This window comes from Lacerta agilis, chromosome Z (assembly GCF_009819535.1).
Source record: "Lacerta agilis isolate rLacAgi1 chromosome Z, rLacAgi1.pri, whole genome shotgun sequence".
In the NCBI taxonomy this organism is placed as follows: domain Eukaryota; kingdom Metazoa; phylum Chordata; class Lepidosauria; order Squamata; family Lacertidae; genus Lacerta; species Lacerta agilis.
In genome coordinates this window covers 7120210-7138446 of record NC_046331.1, presented here as the reverse complement: position 1 = coordinate 7138446, position 18237 = coordinate 7120210, and the positions used below count along the sequence as shown (strand labels likewise).

General features: G+C 45.3%; 1 protein-coding gene across 1 annotated transcript in view; it reads right to left on the bottom strand.

Annotated features, from left to right (window-relative positions):
- WHRN (whirlin) overlaps positions 1-18237 on the bottom strand; it is a 105056-nt gene that overhangs the window by 34065 nt on the left and 52754 nt on the right. Inside the window, exons 4-5 of the mRNA XM_033137810.1 lie at positions 6202-6404; positions 2298-2334 (exon numbers count right to left, since the gene is read on the bottom strand). Coding sequence (XP_032993701.1) covers positions 2298-2334; positions 6202-6404 — 240 coding nt within the window. The remainder of the gene's footprint in view (positions 1-2297; positions 2335-6201; positions 6405-18237) is intronic.

Below are 18237 nucleotides of genomic sequence, written 5' to 3'. Positions count from 1 at the left end.
GACGCAAACTGTTTGCAATAACTTCCGCCCTGGAGGCAGCAACAGTCGGCTCTGGCAAGCTGCAATGACAGTCAACACACTGAAGAGAGAGGCTTGTAAATCTTTTTATCAGCAAAAGCCACCTGCAGAACTTAGCAGCTCATTTCCATTTTTAAAAAAATGAGGAATGCCCTGCCGCAACTGACACCACTGGCGCAATTGGAATCTCACACAATTGTTTGGGGCATGATGCAGCTCCAGGGAATTGGACCGGCCCCTGATGACGCAGGTTACAAAGCTCTGCAGGAGGACAATGACAAGCACTGATTTACTTTTTGCTGCCTACAGCAATGACAGAAGAAAACCCAAGGACCAGGCTTCTTTTGTGATGAGTGCACATCTCAGTGCCCAGAAGCAGTAGAACCATGTGGTAAATCACTTCCTGAGATGCTCTGTTTTAGGTTACAGATGGAGACTGCATATTGGAATTCTTCCCCATGGAGATGCTACCCTCTCTGTAAATAGAAAGCAGAGCATTTGGAAGAAGGGACAACAGTGGAGGTTGAGCCATTAGAGGGAGCAGCGCACTGCCCTACCAATCAGCCTGCCCCCAGCTGGACTCCAGATGATGTATACAAATAACACAAACCGTGAGAGTATTCAATCATATACACACACACACACACATACACACACACACACACACACACACACACACACACCCAGAGGGGATATAATCCATAACATGTACAAATGTCTCAGAAGAGGCAATTAAGATTCCAAAAGTGCAATGTTCAATGTGCAAAAAGTTCAATGCAATAAGGTGCTCAAGTCTCTTAGTTATGCGACCCCCGAGCAGAAAACAGATGTGGACGTGATTGAATACTCTCACGGTTTGTGTTATTTGTATACATCCTGCAATTTTACCATGTTGTCTGTTGTTTGTTGGACTCTAGCTTTCTTACTGACATTCATTCTAAGGGGGGGGGGCATTGGGTGTCACAACCTGTAAAGCAGGAGTGGGGAACCTCAGGCCCAGCGGCCAAATGTGGCTCTCCTGGTCTCTCTATCTGCCCCTGGAGACCCTCCACACATTCCCTTCAGGTAATCTGTGGGGCTGCTATCAACGTGTTCACTCTGGATGGGAGACCCCCGGGTCCCTTCTGTTCTTTCTTTATATGGGTCTGGACTTGGACCAGGACAGTCCTTCAAAACATGCAAATAGAGGACTGTCCTCTGCAAAGGTGGTGACAGGGCACCCTGCATGGAAGTCTGGGTTAGAAGCTGGGTGTGATCTGGCACCACCGGGCAGAAGCTTTTTGACTCAGTTGTCATGTTTTTGTGTTCATGATGGTTTGTGTGTGTTTAAAGCAGGCATGGAGGCACAGATGCACTTGATTTCTGCCTCTCTTGCTTGAGAGTAACTAATAACTAATTCTCAGTCTGAAAGGTCCTGTTAAAAAAAACCAAAAAAACAACAACCAGCCATTACTTCAATTAGATTGAAGTCCCGAGTCTATAAAATGTGGGCAATAAACCAATACTGCAGATGGGATTCCACCCTGTCCAATGCTCCTGGCCATTCTCTTCCTCCCTCTGCGTCACATGCTTTTGCCTGATTCTTTTTTTAAACTCTCCTTCCTGGCTCCCATCTCAAAAGAAAAAGGGAAGATTAAATCTCCCCGAAACGGATTAAGTACGTAACCTGGGGTACCACTGTAGCAACTTTAAAAAGGGGGTTTTATGCAGGACCTTAACAGAGGTTGAAAATGTTAAGTTCCTTGTTCATGTCCGTTTTGACCCTGAACGACTGAACAACAACAACCAGCTGATTTGATTTTATCTCTTTCACAGGGGTTAGGAATTAGGCTGGCCAGTTCCACCCATGGGCACAGACACCTTTTACTCACTTGACACCATGCAACATCATATATGTGACAGGTGAAGCCTGTCCAGGGCAACCATGGCTACCAAGGAAAAATTACTGCTCCTCATCGTTCTTTGGCAGAGAGGCTTGTATTCAGTGTAGTTTACAATCAGCAAGTCCTGATTTCAACAGGAATTTTTGGAGCCTCAACTTCAATTGAAGCCTGGTCTGCAAAGGAAGAATCGTCAAATGACACCATGGGGTTGACAGGTGAGTGGCCCTGCAAAGGTGACCCGTGGACGGTGGACAAGTCCAGTTACCCACCCCTACTCTAGTGGGAACAGATTTTGCTTTGGGCAGCTTGAATGGGTTGCTTCAAACTTCTGCAAAGGCAAAACAACATTTCGAAAGCAATCCTTTGGCCTGCTTTCTGAGCCTGCATGTCTCTTACCTTCGCTATCACCTCTGCTGTGTGATCTCCCGAGACCCTAGAGTAAAAACAGTCATCATTAGCACCAACTAAAGGGAGTACCGACTGGGAGTACAAAATCAAGGTAAAAAGAGATCTTAGCTACTAAGCCTCAAAAAGAAAAAAGAAAAAGAAATTGAAAATGAAAAGAACGGTGAATCTTTCCTTGGTTATTATTTCCCTTTTAGCTGTGGCAAAATTTGTACAGTGGTACCTAGCAAAAGACGAATACCTCGCTAGACGAAAAACTCTCTAGACGAAAGGCATTCGCTAACGAAAGGGTTACATGCAAGATGAATTTTCCTACGGCCGTGACTCGCAAAATGAAACCGTTTTGCGATCCCCCCCGTAAAACCGCGCTTCCTCCGACCGTGCTTCGCAAGGCGAAATTTCCGCTATACGACAACACTCGCGGAACGAATTAATTTCGTCTTGCAAGGCACCACTATACCACAAATTAGGGTTGCAGTTAATTTTTACTCATTCTACTCGTAGCAGGTCCATTGAAATTAATGACTCTAAGTCAGTCAGGCCCATTATTTTTTTGATAGGTCCAGAGCTTCTGAGTGTCCCCATTTTTCAGGAAAAGTCCCGGATGTACAGAAGCCATCCTGGTTTCAGATTTGATCCTGGAATGTCCCACTTTTATTCACGATATCTCTATTTCCATCAGAGAAATATTGGAAGACATGGAGTTATGCGACCCCCGAGTCATGGAGATAAATAACTATACAACCTTTAGAAACCACCTGAGGCTCCCCTGTATAGGGGAGGTTTTTTTTTTAAATGTTTAATGTTTTTATATATGGTGGAAGTCTCCCAGAGTGGCTGGGGCAACGCAGATGTGCAGGGTATTAATGATGATGATGATGATGATGGAATAGGACATCCTTGTTTTTTTATTTTCATTGGAGAAATGTTGGAGGGCATGTAGGCCTATTTTGAGTATGGCCGCACCTGCACCCTAACTTTAAAACCGTATGATACAAATTTAAACAGTCATGACTTTCCCTAAAGAACTCTGGCACCTGTAGTTTAAGGGTGCTAAGAGCTGTTAGAAGACTTTCTATTCCCCTCTCAAAGCTATAATTCACAGAATTCTCTGGAAAGAGGGATAGACTGTTAAACCTAAACAGTTCCCAGGATATTTGGGGGAAGTCATGACTCATGATATTTGGGATCCGGGTGGCGCTGTGATCTAAACCACAGAGCCTAGGGCTTGCTGACGGGGTGAGCTCCTGTTGCTCGGTCCCTGCTCCCGCCAACCTAGCAGTTTGAAAGCACATCAAAGTGCAAGTAGATAAATAGGTACCACTCCGGCGGAAAGGTAAATAATGTTTCCGTGCACTGCTCTGGTTCGCCAGAAGCAGCTTAGTCATGCTGGCCACATGACCCAGAAGCTGTATGCTGGCTGCCTCGGTCAATAAAGCAAGATGATCGCCGCAACCCCAGAGTCGTCCGCAACTGGACCTAACCGCCAGGGGTACCTTTACCTTTATGACATTTTAAAGTAGTATGTTGGCATCTATCTGTCTTGAGACACAATGAAGTGTGCCTTTGCAAGTGAAGTCAAACAGCTGGAGAATTACCACACCTGCTGTGGCTGCAGAGACCAGAAACTCATAACTGCTGCCTCCTGTGTTGTTTTTGCTCTGTTAGCAGCACTGAAGTGACTTCCCAGAGGCACATGTCTGGGCAGTGTGTATGGAGGTCCTGGGCTGCCCAGAGGACAAGACCACTCTCTCAGCCTCGCTGATAATGGTCCAAAAGAAAGCAGAGCAATACATTTGGCACCAGCTGGGCCACAGGAGTTGCCAGAAGGAGGCGTACAAGGTGCCACCCAACCATCAATGTTGCTTTAAATGTATAGTGCAGATGAGGCCTAAGACTAGCATTGGATACAATGCTATGGGACAACACCATTCATTTATCCAACATCATTTTCCTCTATTACTGTGTGATCCCAGCCAATTAGGGATCATACTGTGAATGATGTGCTGTTCTGATGCTATGTAGCTAATAGCATTTGATGACATTACTGAGGCAAACAAAGCAGCGTTGCCCTTATGGGAAAGTGGATGTGTATCCCCACATTGCTGAAGCAATGAGTTAATAGTATATTTCTTCATGCACTACAAGAAGTAATGAGACCTCTCTCAGAATGTGGCAAGACGGGGAGTGTATCTCAGTTACTTCAACACACATACACACACAAATAGGGCAAAAGCTTTTGTCCCTGCTCAGATGGCTCTGGAAAGCTTTTCTGAAAAGCTGTGTGTGATTTCCCCCACTCCTTTGATCCAGCTGAAATGAAATTCTGCACAAATTTGGCAATGTTCCCAGAATCTGGATTTTAAACATTTGTACCGTAATACAGTGGTACCTCGGTTTAAGAACAGTCCTGTTTATGAACTATTTGGTTTACGAACTCCACAAAACCGGAAGTAGTGTCCCAGCTTGCGAACGTTACCTCGATCTAAGAATGGAGGCTGAATGGTGGAAGGGCACCAGCGTCGGGAGGCCTCATTAGGGAAAGTGCGCCTCAGTTTAAGAACGGTTTCGGTTTAAGAACAGACTTCCGGAACGGATTAGTTAGTAAACCGAGGTACCACTGTATTTGCATTTGAAGGTCATCACTGAAGGCTTGATCTTTCTAAAACAACCACAACAACATGCACACAAACCAAGAAACTTACATCCTAATACCTGAGCATCAAGATCTGAGAGAACAGGGCCTTTTGTCCCATTAAAGAACCTGCCATAGGGCCACCCACATACAATTAGGCACAACGAGAACTTTCCTGTGATGGGTTTTGAGATCTTCAGGGGAGGCCCTTCCAGGGCATCCCCCCCCCCCCGCTAGAACTCACAGGAACTCAGTTCTGGCACCTCTCAGATGGGCGCCATTGCCATTATAAGAGAACAAGGGAATCGTTCGTGGTGAGTTCTGCCACCTCTTTCTCCAGAAAAATAGCACTGGGTCCTTCTCTCAGTCTTGTCACTTCTCAAGCACACTTGGTGGTGCTGCCCTCAGAAGAACACTGTCTAAAGAACATAATTACAGCCCCTCTGGATCAGGCCAAAGGGCATCATAGCCCAGCATCAAGTTCTCCCAGTGGCCAACCAGATGCCTACAGGGCCAACTGAAGACATTTTGGTTCCTGAGACAAACCACAAAATGGTGCCACCACCTCAATGGAAGAAGGGGTGAGTAAAGTCCTACATCATGAACAAGGAGGAAATAAAGATCTACATCAGGAACTGCTTCCCCTGTGGACCCTGCCACCTGTGGCAGTTGCCTCATGGGTGGGATGACCCTGCTGTGGGAAGCCCAAAAGCAGGAACTGAGTGCAACAGCACTTTTCCCAGTTGTGATTGCCATAGGCATACTGCTTCCACCAGCAGAGGTAGAACACAAGAAGAGTCTGGCTGCTGGATAAGTAAAATGGCCTACCTAGCCCAGCACCCATTTCTTACAGAGGCCAACCAGATGCCCCAATGGGAAACCTACTAGCAGGACAAGAGCACTGGAAAACAGAGGAATGTGGCTTCTGATGGTGGAGGTAGAACATAGTCGTGGTGGCTAGTAGTCTTGGATGAAGCTGTTGAATCCTATACAGTTATTTATTTAATAGATGTAATTCATGAACTGCTTCCCATAAAATATCTCAGTTAATAGTTTGGAATAAGTTTAAAGTGCCAGTTCAATCAGCTTCTTTATGTTTAATTGGGGTTGGGTGGAGTGGGTGGGCAGCTTGTTCCTTGCCTCAGGCATCAAAATGTCTTCAGCCATCTCTCTCTGCCAAGACTTTTATGAATATGGAAATTAAGATACAGTCTTAGCAGCCACAGAAGAATGGAAAAGCCTTGGTAAAAAGATACAAACCCTGCCAAGTTGACTGCCGTCTCACCAATCTGGGAACTGGTGATCCACTTGGTCTTGTCTACAGTGGTCCGAGCATGAGGCAGTCTTCCAATGTCTTTGACAGTCATTATGAGGTGACGTGAAGACTTGAGCAGCTTTACTGCCTCATCATGGGGGATGCTGAGGAAGCTGTGGCCATTCACCTCCAGAATCTGGTCCCCAACCTTTGAAGAGTGTAGAAAAAAAGAAATGATGAGTGCATAAAATGGGATTGTATCCAATGAATGGCAACCAGTGCAGGTATCTAAGCAAAGGTGTTACAGTATAAGCTGATAGGGTCTCACTCCTGTCAGCAATTCTGCACTAACTGCAGCTTCTGGATCAAATACAATGAAAGCTCCATATTAGAGCATGGTGCAGTAATCCAATCCTGAGGTAATTTAATCATGCTGATGCCTTTGTTAGAGTAGCATTGCTGTGTGCCATGCCAGAGAGCTTCTCAAACCCACAAAAAATCTGGCAGACTTCCCATCACCCTTGGGGTAGGAGATCACCCACACCTCCAGGGCACTAATCAGGCCTGCAAAGCAGTTTAGTAGTGGGCAGTTGGGTTGTAGGATGCAGTTCTAAGGCAGCTGCTGGGACTATAGATGGGTGGTGACTTGGGTGACTTTAAAAGGTGTGCATGGGACACCTAAAAGGTGTGTAATGTATATACTTCTTAATGCTGAAATAGGCTTCTAAGTAGTTCAGAAAGCCAGTGTGGTGTAGTGGTTAAGAGTGGTAGACTCGTAATCTGGTGAACCGGGTTTGCTTCCCCGCTCCTCCACATGCAGCTGCTGGGTGACCTTGGGCTAGTCACACTTCTCTGAAGTCTCTCATCCCCACTCACCTCACAGAGTGTTTGTTGTGGGGGAGGAAGGGAAAGGAGAATATTAGCCGCTTTGAGACTCCTTTGGGTAGTGATAAAGCGGGATATCAAATCCAAACTCCTCTTCTTCTCTTCTTAAAAACCAGTTATACAAACATGAAAATATGAATATAATCATTAAAATTTGCAACAAACCCCCCCATTAAAACTGTGCTTAACACAGCAGTTGACAAGAAATTTGGGTAGAGACATGAAGGGAATTTCTGTATAAACAGGTGCATTTTCAAATGCTAGCACAATGTCAATGAGACCTCTTATATTTCAGCAGGGATTCAGAACACCTGTGCTACCAATGAATGAGCCTGGCTCTGTATTACCTCTCACTGATAAACACAAGGTTGCAGCTAAAGACTAACTGGGTTACATTTGTTGATCTCAATGCTGTCAATGGGCAAACAACAGTGAGGGTTCACAAAGGAATGGCCTGTCAAGGATGCCTGCATGTTATTTCTTTATCTTTCAGGGTGCTGATGGTGTTGCTGGAAACAAACTAGGATAGCCACCACACTTGCCTTCATGCCCGGTTTATAGACTTCCTGAAAACATCTCCTCCTCTACCTTAGTGAGGACCTCACTTGGAAAATCAACAGAACTCAGGTGGTCAGAAAGGCCCAACAGAGACTCCATTTCCTCAGGGTCTTGTGAAAGAATAATGTTAAACAACAACTGATGAACTCCTTTTACCGGTCCACAATAGAAAGTGTCCTTTCATATTGTATCACAGTGTGGTATGCTGGCCTGACAGCCACGGACAGAAAGTCTCTACAGAGGGTGGTGAATACAGCACATGATATCATGGGCTGTTCCTTGAGTCCGCTAGATGACATCACAAGGGATCGTTGCCTTAGGAGAGTGAGAAAAAATTCTCAGGGATGACCCACACCCCGGCCACCACCTCTTTAATCTTCTACCCTCAGGCAGGAGATATAGAAGTATAATCAGCCGTACCAACAGGCTAAAAAATAGCTTCTATCCTTGGGCTGTTAGGCTGTTGAACGGAAAATAACATAGTGCAATTGACTTGCGAGGTGGTGTGTTGTTTGATAAGAGATTGAGTGTTGTGGGGGGGAGGCTCATTTAAATTCATCTTACACAGGTTGTACAATGACAATAAAGGTATATTATTATTATTATTATTATTATTATTATTATTATTATTATTATTTTATCTATCTGAACACTGTCAGAAACAGAATGATGAGTTGGACTTGATGGACCCTGCTTCCAATTCAATAAGGCTCTTCTTGCATTGTTATGAAATTTAGATACATTTGTAAATGGGCCAAGGTGTTGGAATAAGCAACAATTTTTAATTAATACTCGCCTTACTAAGAAGAAAAAGTCACTGAAGGGTTGTGAGTTTCTTTATCACTGGTAATGATGGCTGTTAAAGAATACAATCCAAGCTTCTAGCCATGTCTGTCTTCCTTGTAGTGAGTGAAAAACCTAACCTGCAAACAATGTATTCTAATGCAGATGCTCCCTGCCACTCATCTGGAGCATGACAAAACTACTTCGAAAACCAGCTCTGTAGCCAGTTAGAAAAGAAAGAAAGAAACTGGAAAGAGAGCCTATGTGGAAGGTATCCAGGTGGGAGAGACTCCTGCCTGAAATCCTGGAGTGTCACTGCCAGTTGGTGTAGACAATACTGAGCTAGATGGACCGATGGTCTGATTCAGTATTATCGGTCAGGCATCTGCTTTGCATGCAGAAGGTTCCAGGTCCAATCCCCATTTCTATATAAGGCTGGGAGAAACTTCAGCCTGAAACTCTGCCAGCCAGTGTAGACAGTACTGAGCTAGATGGACCAATGGCCAATGTTTCACTCAGTATAAGGCCATTTCCTGTGTTCCTAAATCTGTTGGGGGCTTTCAGTAGCTCTCTTTGCAACCTCCTTCACTGCCTCTTTATGTCTTGCAATCTGCGCCTCAAGCGAAAACAAGTTCTCTTTGCCAGGATTGATAGTCCTCCTGCCTGGCTTGGACTACCAGCCTCAACATTCCTCTGTAGCTCTTCCCAAATTAAAATGGCTTGATGCTTCCATTGCCAAGGCTGTGGTGCTTCCGCAGCAGTCGGATAGATGCCACTTGGAGGCTGCGAGGCCTTCTGTGGTCCAAGCTGCCTGTCCTGGCCACAGAGCTGGTTAGTGCTTATTTATTTTGCCTGCAGGGAGAAGAGCTTCAGACCACTTGGATATCCACTTGGATTAATCTTCTGGCAGTCAGTGGTGGCTGCTGCTCATGGGGACCAGAAGGGTGGAAATCATGGAGATCCACAGTAGGTGGAGCCAGAGTCAGTGACAGGCAGATCCAAAACCAATGAGAGATGGAGTCAGTTAATTCTAGCTTTGTCCCCATCCTTCTCCCTCCTGAGTTCTACAAAGGGAAACAGTGAGACTTGGGGCTTGTCCAAGCTTTGTTCTATCTGGTTTTCCACATGTCTAGGCATGGTTCCAAGAGATTTTGCCTTTGCCCTGCCACTTACACCAGGAAAACACTCACTTTACTGCTATCATAGAAAACCCGATAGCTGTTTGTTCTGATTTAGCGCTAAACTGTAGGTTTTCCTGGGTGAAAGCACTGGGGCAAACAGAAGTGGATGAGCCATTAGGAGAAGGAGGAAGCTGATAGGCAGGGGCATTCACTAAGTGAGAAAGCAGGTAGTGTGTGTTAGCTGAGACCAGGCTGAAGCTACTGAGGCTGTGTCTTAGAGTCATACCTTGGTTTGCGAACGTGATCTGTGCGGGAGGCACATTCGCAACCTGCGGTGTTCACAACCCACAGTACCGTGTCTACGCACAAGCGTGACACGATTCAGCACTTCTGCGCATGCGCATGACGTCATTTTGTGATTCTGCGCATGCGCGAGCGCCGAAACCTGGAAGTAACCCGTTCCGGTACTTCCGGGTTCGGCGCGGTCCACAACCCAAAAACACGCAACCTGCAGCGTTCGCAACCCGAGTTATGGCTGTATTTGCCCTAGTGGACCCACCCCAACTAACCATTGTACTGTATTTTGTTATCACCAGGGAGAAGGGGTTGTGGTGCTTGTAAGAAGGCAAGCAGGTGGGGAGAGGCTGAAGACACATTCAGACTTGGGGAATATTGCATTAGTTTTCACTACTGCAATGCTAGTATATCTGTCCCATTTCCTAACACTCCCTTGACCAACTACATTCTTTCTGCTGCACCACTGTGGGGTTAAGGAGCCCAGTTATGTCACCCTTTGCCTGCAGAGCTGGCAGCCTCTCACCCTTTTTTGGAACACCCTCCCTTGTGGAGTGCTCCCTCAGCCTCCTCCCCTCTCCCCTCTCTCTGGGAGTCCTTCAGACAGCTGCTCTGAACTGCTCCTCCTGCCCCAAAGAGAGGTGCCTTCTTACACTGCCCCACAGGAGCTTGGGAAGCCCCGCCTGGCCAGCCCCAGAAGAACCATTCGCCTGCGGGGCTTGTAGCCAGGGCAGCTGCTGCAACAAACAGCTATTCAAGCCTTTTGGAAGCAGAGACGTGAGAGGGCATCAGAGGAGGGAAGGAAGCAGAAGAGGGACAGAGGCCAGAGTTGCCCACGGCACCCCTGACCATTATTCAAGGCACCCCAGGGTGCCACGGCACACTGGTTGAAAACCACTGCATTATGGAACTGTGCCTTTTTTATCAATAAACTGGCTGGTCACACTAAATTTCATTCACACGAGTTGGCATGGCATGACACAGGAACTAACATCACTGGACAGCATCACTACTCCCCATCCTTTCCACGCATCCCTGCTCCTGTTCTCCCATGATCCCCCTATGAAAACTACAGGAACTAACTGCAAACAGGCATACTGCCCCAAATTTCATCACTCTACTCCTGTGGTTTTCTGCAGTAACAGAGTGGCAAACCAATTGGTACCAATTCTGGTACCAATTACCATGGCAATGAACACTAAACCTCCCATTGGTGTGCCATGAGTGGACTAGGAGACTAGGCTAGTCCTCTAAATGTTCCCCTGGCACCTCCTTCTCAAAGCCTAGGAAGCTTCTACCTGACTTAGGGAGGCAGGTGTGATGCTCATGCATGCAATGTCTGGACATTGCAACATCACATTCACATCACTCTTCCAACTGACCTTGCAAGCTGGCGCCTCTGGCCCTTACTGTTCTACAAAACATTTCACTGTACACCCCTGAAACTTCCAGTATATTCTGCTAGATTTCCAGAAGTTGCTTTGACATCATGTGAAAGCTCAAATATAATCCTCTGATGGTCCTTTGGAGAATTATTCTCACTCCCTCTCAAATGGAAAAATGGCTTTCAGACCGCAGTGAGTTCACACAGCCAAATCAGAGAGGCAGGTTGGGCTTTGATTAGACTCCAGTGAAAGTCCAGAACAGCACAGTCACTGTCTCAGTAAAGATGCTGGCACAATTTGTGGCTCTCCAGCGGCTTGCAGTAACAGCCCACTGCTTTCTCCTGCCTCCAGCCTACATTCGGGGGCTTTGTGCATTGCTACTGCCTCTCAATGCAATTTGACCTCCAGCTCAAACTGCACATTAAGTGGATTTCTCTGATTGTTCCATTTTTTGTTTTCTTTTTTTTTAACCATAGAAACCTTGAACAGGCTGAGTTTGAGGAAAAATTAGGGTCGGTGAGTGGGAGGGAGGAAGCCTGCTTAACCCTTTCACCACCTTTTGGAGCTCATGGTCTGCTTTTTTCACTACCATGGCCTGCTTTTTCCACCACCACCTGCCTCCGGTTGGTGAAACAGAAATTTGGAGAGGGTGCAAGATGGCAAGGGGGAGAGTTTAAACCACCCTTCTTATCATCCAATCTCTAATTTTGCTCTGATAACAATGTGTCCCAGGTTGATTTGGGAAAACCAAAATAGAAAAGAATCACAGCAGTCCACTTAACCTGCAGTTTAAACCTGTGAGTTGTGTCTACAGACAGAACTTTTGAATGAGAGCTACACATGATTCCTGTCTATGATGGCCAACCAACATCTTAAGTTACTCAAAATGCAATGACTCAACTCATAGATGCCATTGACCGCTACTTCTAACCAGACTATACTAGGGCAGCCACTGTAGTTGGGAGCTGAGGTTTGCTCCTATCATGAACTAGCTGGACACAGAGGAATGGTGGGAGACACCAGCTGGGGAACCTCCAAGGGAAGAAGACTCAGAGCCCGTGGATTGGTGGTGGAATGATGTTGAGTGGTTAGCTGAAGAGGTAATGGGTTTTAGTAAGCAGGGAGAGTCTGTGGCAGAGAGAACTCCCAAATCGGAGTCAGAGGCAGGAGCTGGAGAGGAGGGAGACCAAAAGATAATGAGTCAGGCTGGTGAAGAAGTCAGAGGGTCTCCCCCTTCTGCTGTGAAAAGCTTCCCTCCCCACTGGTCTCTGAGGACCATGAGAGGTATGAAGCAGAAGGAGCAAAGACAGGCTCAGCGGCATAGTCTCAGATTGCTTGGGAATGACCCGGGGAAGGAGAAGACTTAGTCTAGGAAGGCGGGGACCTTCAGTCTCCACAACTGCTTCACAGGGGCAAGACCTACCAAGAAGAGTTGCTATGCTTATTACACCTGGCACTACTGAGCAGACCTTGTTTCTTCTAATGAAGAGTAAACTTCACTTACTCAGTGTGACTTAGTGCTGGCTTGCTCCTGACAGCTCCTACTCAAAAGTGGCAGTGCGCTGGAACTTCTGAGGAGCTCTTACAAGCTCCTGGGGGGCCCTGGCAGTTTGCCCAGCATGGCTGAGTGCTGGTGCCAGGACTGCTGGCCACCACTGTATCTTGTGGAAGGGAGTTCTCAAAGTTCATTCTCTATCACATGCAGCTCTTCTTCCTTGCATCTCTTGAATCTCCTTGCTTCATCACTGAATGTTCCAAACTTCTAACATTAGTATGAAAAAGGAAAGGGGGAACGACGACCCAAAGAATCTATCTCTATTTTCTTTGTGTCGTGATTTATTTATTCCCTTGTGAGACATACAGAGAGGAAAAACGAAGATGCAAATGTTCTTTGAGAGGCCTGGCTCTTGGCAGGGTAACACATTGGACAAGAAAGAGGAGGGATTGGGTTTAGTTCTCATTATTCTTTCAGATCACAATGCTTGGCTTGATTATTTTTTTTAATTTCTTGGTTGTGAATTTAGATTTTATTTTTTTATTTTTTTAGAAATGGAAGATCAAGTAAAACAATACAAATACACATTGGTTCTGCCCCTCTAACAAAAGTTCTGCCCCCTAACAAAATCCTGGCTATGCCCATGAGCAGACAGCAGGCATATTTATGTGAGAGCTCCCAGGCATAATGACTCTGGCTTCTCTCTTAACATCACAACAGCTCCTAAATGCCCTTTGATAATCTTCCCACTTCTCTATCGAAGGCAACACATTGAGCCCAAAGACCTCTAGCTGTTTGTCACAGGCTTCTTTTGTTCAAGGAGAGGAGTGACAGCCCAAACCTTTCAGCCTCCTCTACTCTTTTCCTCAGTCAATTGGACCATAAATCATCTGCCAAAGCTGAGCAAGAGCCAGTCTATCATTGCAGGGGACAGGAGTCAGGCTGCCATTTCAAAACAAACCAAGTTTGGATTTGCAAAGAGAGAAAGATGGCTCATCCATACTTCTGCTTGACCCTCTGCTTACCTCCTGGGAAAACTTGCTGTTTATCGCTGAATTGAAACAAATGTCAAACAATTTTTCTGCAGATTGATTTTGTTCTGATTCAGCCGCAAACAGTGTTTTTTTTCCTGGGGAAAACGGCACAACAAATGAAGAACCACTGAGATCCATGCCTAGAAAGCATCGGACAAGCAGAAAGCCTTTTGGACCCATGCTTCCTAGGCACAAGTCAAGTGGAAGTGTGGACAAGCCCAGAGCGAGAAAGGCTAAACTCCATCCCTCTGTTTCCCTCTCCTCCCAGCAATGTTATATAGAAGTGGGGTCCTACAACAAAATTATTGGGATGACTAGGTCCATTACCTGTTCAAAAGCTTTTGTGTTCTCTAGGGACAAAGCCAGCTGCCTTAAACTGAGGCAGATCATTAGTCCATATAGCTCAATATTCTCTGCACTGAGTGGTAGCATTTCTCCAGGATTTCAAGAAGGAAGCCTCTCTCATCCCTTCCTGGAGATGCTGGGGGATCAAACCTAGAACCTTCTGAGTGTGAAACAGGTGATTTACCACTGATGTGGAAATGTGCAGAAACGTGAATTTAAGATAGGAAAAATGAGAAGCTGAGTGTAATTGGATTTGCACTCTGGACTTTAAGAAGGCTAATTTCAAAAAGCCTAAGGAGCCGCTGGGTGAGATCCCATGGTCAGAAATATTCAAATAGAAAGGAGTCCAAAATGAATGGGAGTAACTTATTGAAGGCCCAAATGCAGACAATTCCAACAAAAATGAAAAGTGGGAGGCATCTAAAGAAACCAGTGTGGCTGCATAAGGAGCTCACAGATGAGCTGGGATTTAGGAAGGCCATGTATAAAAAATGGAAGAAAGGGGAGATAAGAAAGGAGTAGTATACACGAGTAGCCAACAGGTGCAAGGAGAAGGTCAGGTGGGCCAAACAATGAAAAAGGTTTATTCAGCTGTGTTCGAAGCAAGAGGAAGAACAAGCAAGTAGTATGTTCTCTGCATGGAGAAGATGGAAAAATGCTATTGGGTGACAGAGAGAAAGCAGAACTGCTCAACACCTACGATGCCTCTGTCTTCATTCAAAAGAAAAGCAGTGCCCAATCTGGTGATAACTTAATAACTGATCTAAGGAGGGAGCTGCAGGTCAAGATAGGAAAAGAGGTGGTAGGGGAACACCTAGCTAGTTTAAATTAATTCAGATCTCCAGACTGGAGGCCAGTCTTCTGGACAATGATACTAGGAAATGTCCTTGAACAGATAATTAAACAGTCCGTTTGTGAGCACTCAAAAAAGGATGCTGTGATTACTAAGACTCAGCATGGGTTTCTCAAAAACAAGTTATGCCAGACAGATCTCATTTCTTTTTTTGATGGAATTACAAGCTTGGTGGATCAGGGGAATGCTGCAGACATAGTGTATCTTGAATTCAGTAATGCTTTTGACAAAGTCCCCCATGATATTCTTGTGGAGAAGTTAGTTAAATATGGGCTGGACCAGGTAACTGTTAGGTGGATTTGTAGCTGGTTGACTGAACGAACCCAAAGAGTGCCCATTAATGGCTCATCAAATTTGCAGATGACACCAAACTGGGAGTGGTAGCCAATGCCACAGGAGACAGAATCAGGATTCAATAGGACCTTAACAGATTGGAAAACTGGGCCCAAGTTAACACAATGAATTTCAGTAGGGACAAATGTCTACTTCTACACTTAGGCAGGAAGACCCAGCTGCACAAATATGATGGGAGACACCTGGATGACCAGTAGTACATGTGAAAAGGATCTAGGAGTCTTAGTGGACCACAAGCTTGACAAGAGTCAATAGTGTGATGCAGCAGCAAAAAAAAGCTGATGATGTTCTAGGCTGCATCAACAGAAGTCTAGTGTCAATCAAAGACAGTAATAGTCCCACTCTATTCTGCCTTGGTCAGACCACACCTGGAATACTGTGCCCAGTTCTGGGCACCACAATTTAAGAAGGATATTGACAGGCTGGAATGTGTGCAGAGGATGGTGACCAAAGTGATCAAAGATCTGGGAACCAAGCCTTATGAGGAATGGTTGAGGGAATTGAGTATTTTCAGTCTGAAGAAGAGGAGACAGAGAGGAGATATGATAGCCATCTTCAAATATCTTAAGGGCTGTCACATGGAAGATGGAGAAAGCTTGTTTCTTCCTGCTCAAGAGGGTAGGACCCAAATCCATGGATTCAAGTTACAAGAAAGGAGATTCTGACTAAATATCGGGAAGAACCTTCTGACAGTAAGACCTGTTTGACAGAGGAAGAGACTCCCACGAGAGGTGCTGGACTCTCCTTCCTCGGAGGTTTTAAAGCAAAGGTTGGATGACCATCTGTCAGGGATTCTTTAGCTCAGGTTCCTGCATAGCAGGAGGTTGGACTAGATGACCCTTGGGTTTCCTTACAATTCTACGATTCTATGATTCTATGACAGATTTTCCCATCCCAACTAGCCAGTAATTCTATTTATTAAGTTCTCCTCCTCTTCCTCCTCCTCTTCCATTTTTTTCAATATGACATTGCTCGTTTCCAGCCTCTGTTTTGGGGATTCACTGAATTCCGTGCATATTCCCATTCCTTCACTCATCATTTCTTATTTAATTCTTGGCTTATAAATAACATCCTTCCTCTAAAAATGTCTCCATTTTAGCCACAGTCTCCAGTATTAAAAGAAGAATGGGGAAATGTACCGTGATATATCTTATTAAATGCTTTGATTTTTGAGTGGAACGATCTGTTACTTTAAATAACTCTGCTTTTAAGGATTAGATGCTTGGTGGGATTTTTATTTGTTTACAGTGTCCCACAATCCACTTGAAAAGAGTTTCCATACTTTTTTTTAAAGCTTCATTTCACCTCATCCGTCATGTTTTCCTTGATGCACAACTTTAAAGGTCATCTGCAGATTCTTCTTGAGCTGTTATCAACCTGCCAGGCAGCTCAAAGAGGTGATTGAGTCTACAATGCTTTACTCATTTCCGGGGGAGGGGGGAGATTTAATTTAATGGGAATTGAATTGAATACTTACTTTTGAGTATACATGCACAGTGTCCCATGAAACTATGTGAGCATCAGCAGTTATTCATGAGAGGTGAAAAACAGCCTTCAGAAACCAGTTGAGAACACAAGAGAACTCAATTAAAGCTACCTGTAAGGCCCATCTACTCTCACAGTGGCCAACCAGATGCCTCTGCAAGCAGGACCTGAGTGTAAGACCACTCTCCCCACCAGTGATTCTGAACCATTATTCAAAGGCATACTGCATGCAACAGTAGATGGAAAACAGAGCTGTTCTAGCTAGTAGCCCTTGGTAGCCATATCCTCCCTGAATTGTCTGTTGTTGTTGTTGTTCAGTCATTCAGTCGTGTCCGACTCTTCATGACCCCATGGACCAGAGCACGCCAGGCACACCTATCCTTCACTGCCTCTCGCAGTTTGGCCAAACTCATGTTAGTAGCTTCGAGAACACTGTCCAACCATCTCATCCTCTGTCGTCCCCTTCTCCTTGTGCCCTCCATCTTCCCCAACATCAGGGGCTTTTCCAGGGAGTCTTCTCTTCTCATGAGGTGGCCAAAGTATTGGAGCCTCAGCTTCAGGATCTGTCTTTCCAGTGAGCACTCAGGGCTCATTTCTTTAAGGATGGATAGGTTTGATCTTTTTGCAGTCCATGGGACTCTCAAGAGTCTCCTCCAGCACCATAATTCAAAAGCATCAATTCTTCGGCGATCAGCCTTCTTTATGGTCCAGCTCTCACTTCCGTTCATTACTACTGGGAAAACCATAGCTTTAACTATACGGACCTTTGTCAGCAAGGTGATGTCTTTGCTTTTTAAGATGCTGTCTAGGTTTGTAATTGCTTTTCTCCCAAGAAGCAGGCGTCTTCTAATTTCGTGACTGCTGTCACCATCTGCAGTGATCATGGAACCCAAGAAAGTGAAATCTCTCACTGTCTCCATTTCTTCCCCTTCTATTTGCCAGGAGGTGATGGGACCAGTGGCCATGATCTTAGTTTTTTTGATGTTGAGCTTCAGACCATATTTTGCGCTCTCCTCTTTCACCCTCATTAAAAGGTTCTTTAATTCCTCCTCACTTTCTGCCATCAAGGTTGTATTCATTATGTGAGCAGATTCAAGCCATTGTCAGTCATTGTATATCAGGGATAGCCAATGTGGCACCTTCCAGCTCCCATTGGTTAAGCTGCTGATCTTATCAACATCAGTGCCAATGCACTAACTTTCGCTGGATTCCAATCAAGGTTCGATTTTGTCCCAGCAAGCATGGTCAATGGTCAGGGATAAGCAGTGGTGTAGCCCAACAACATCTGAAGGGTGAAATGTTGTCTAGCCATGGTGTAAACAATGCTGGGTGAGATGAGCCAGTGCTTTGACTGGGTATAAGACAACTTGCTATGTTCCTGTACTATACCTGTTTCACATACTCCAAGCTTACAGCTGTAAGCTGTATGTACTCAAGTACAAGAAAGGA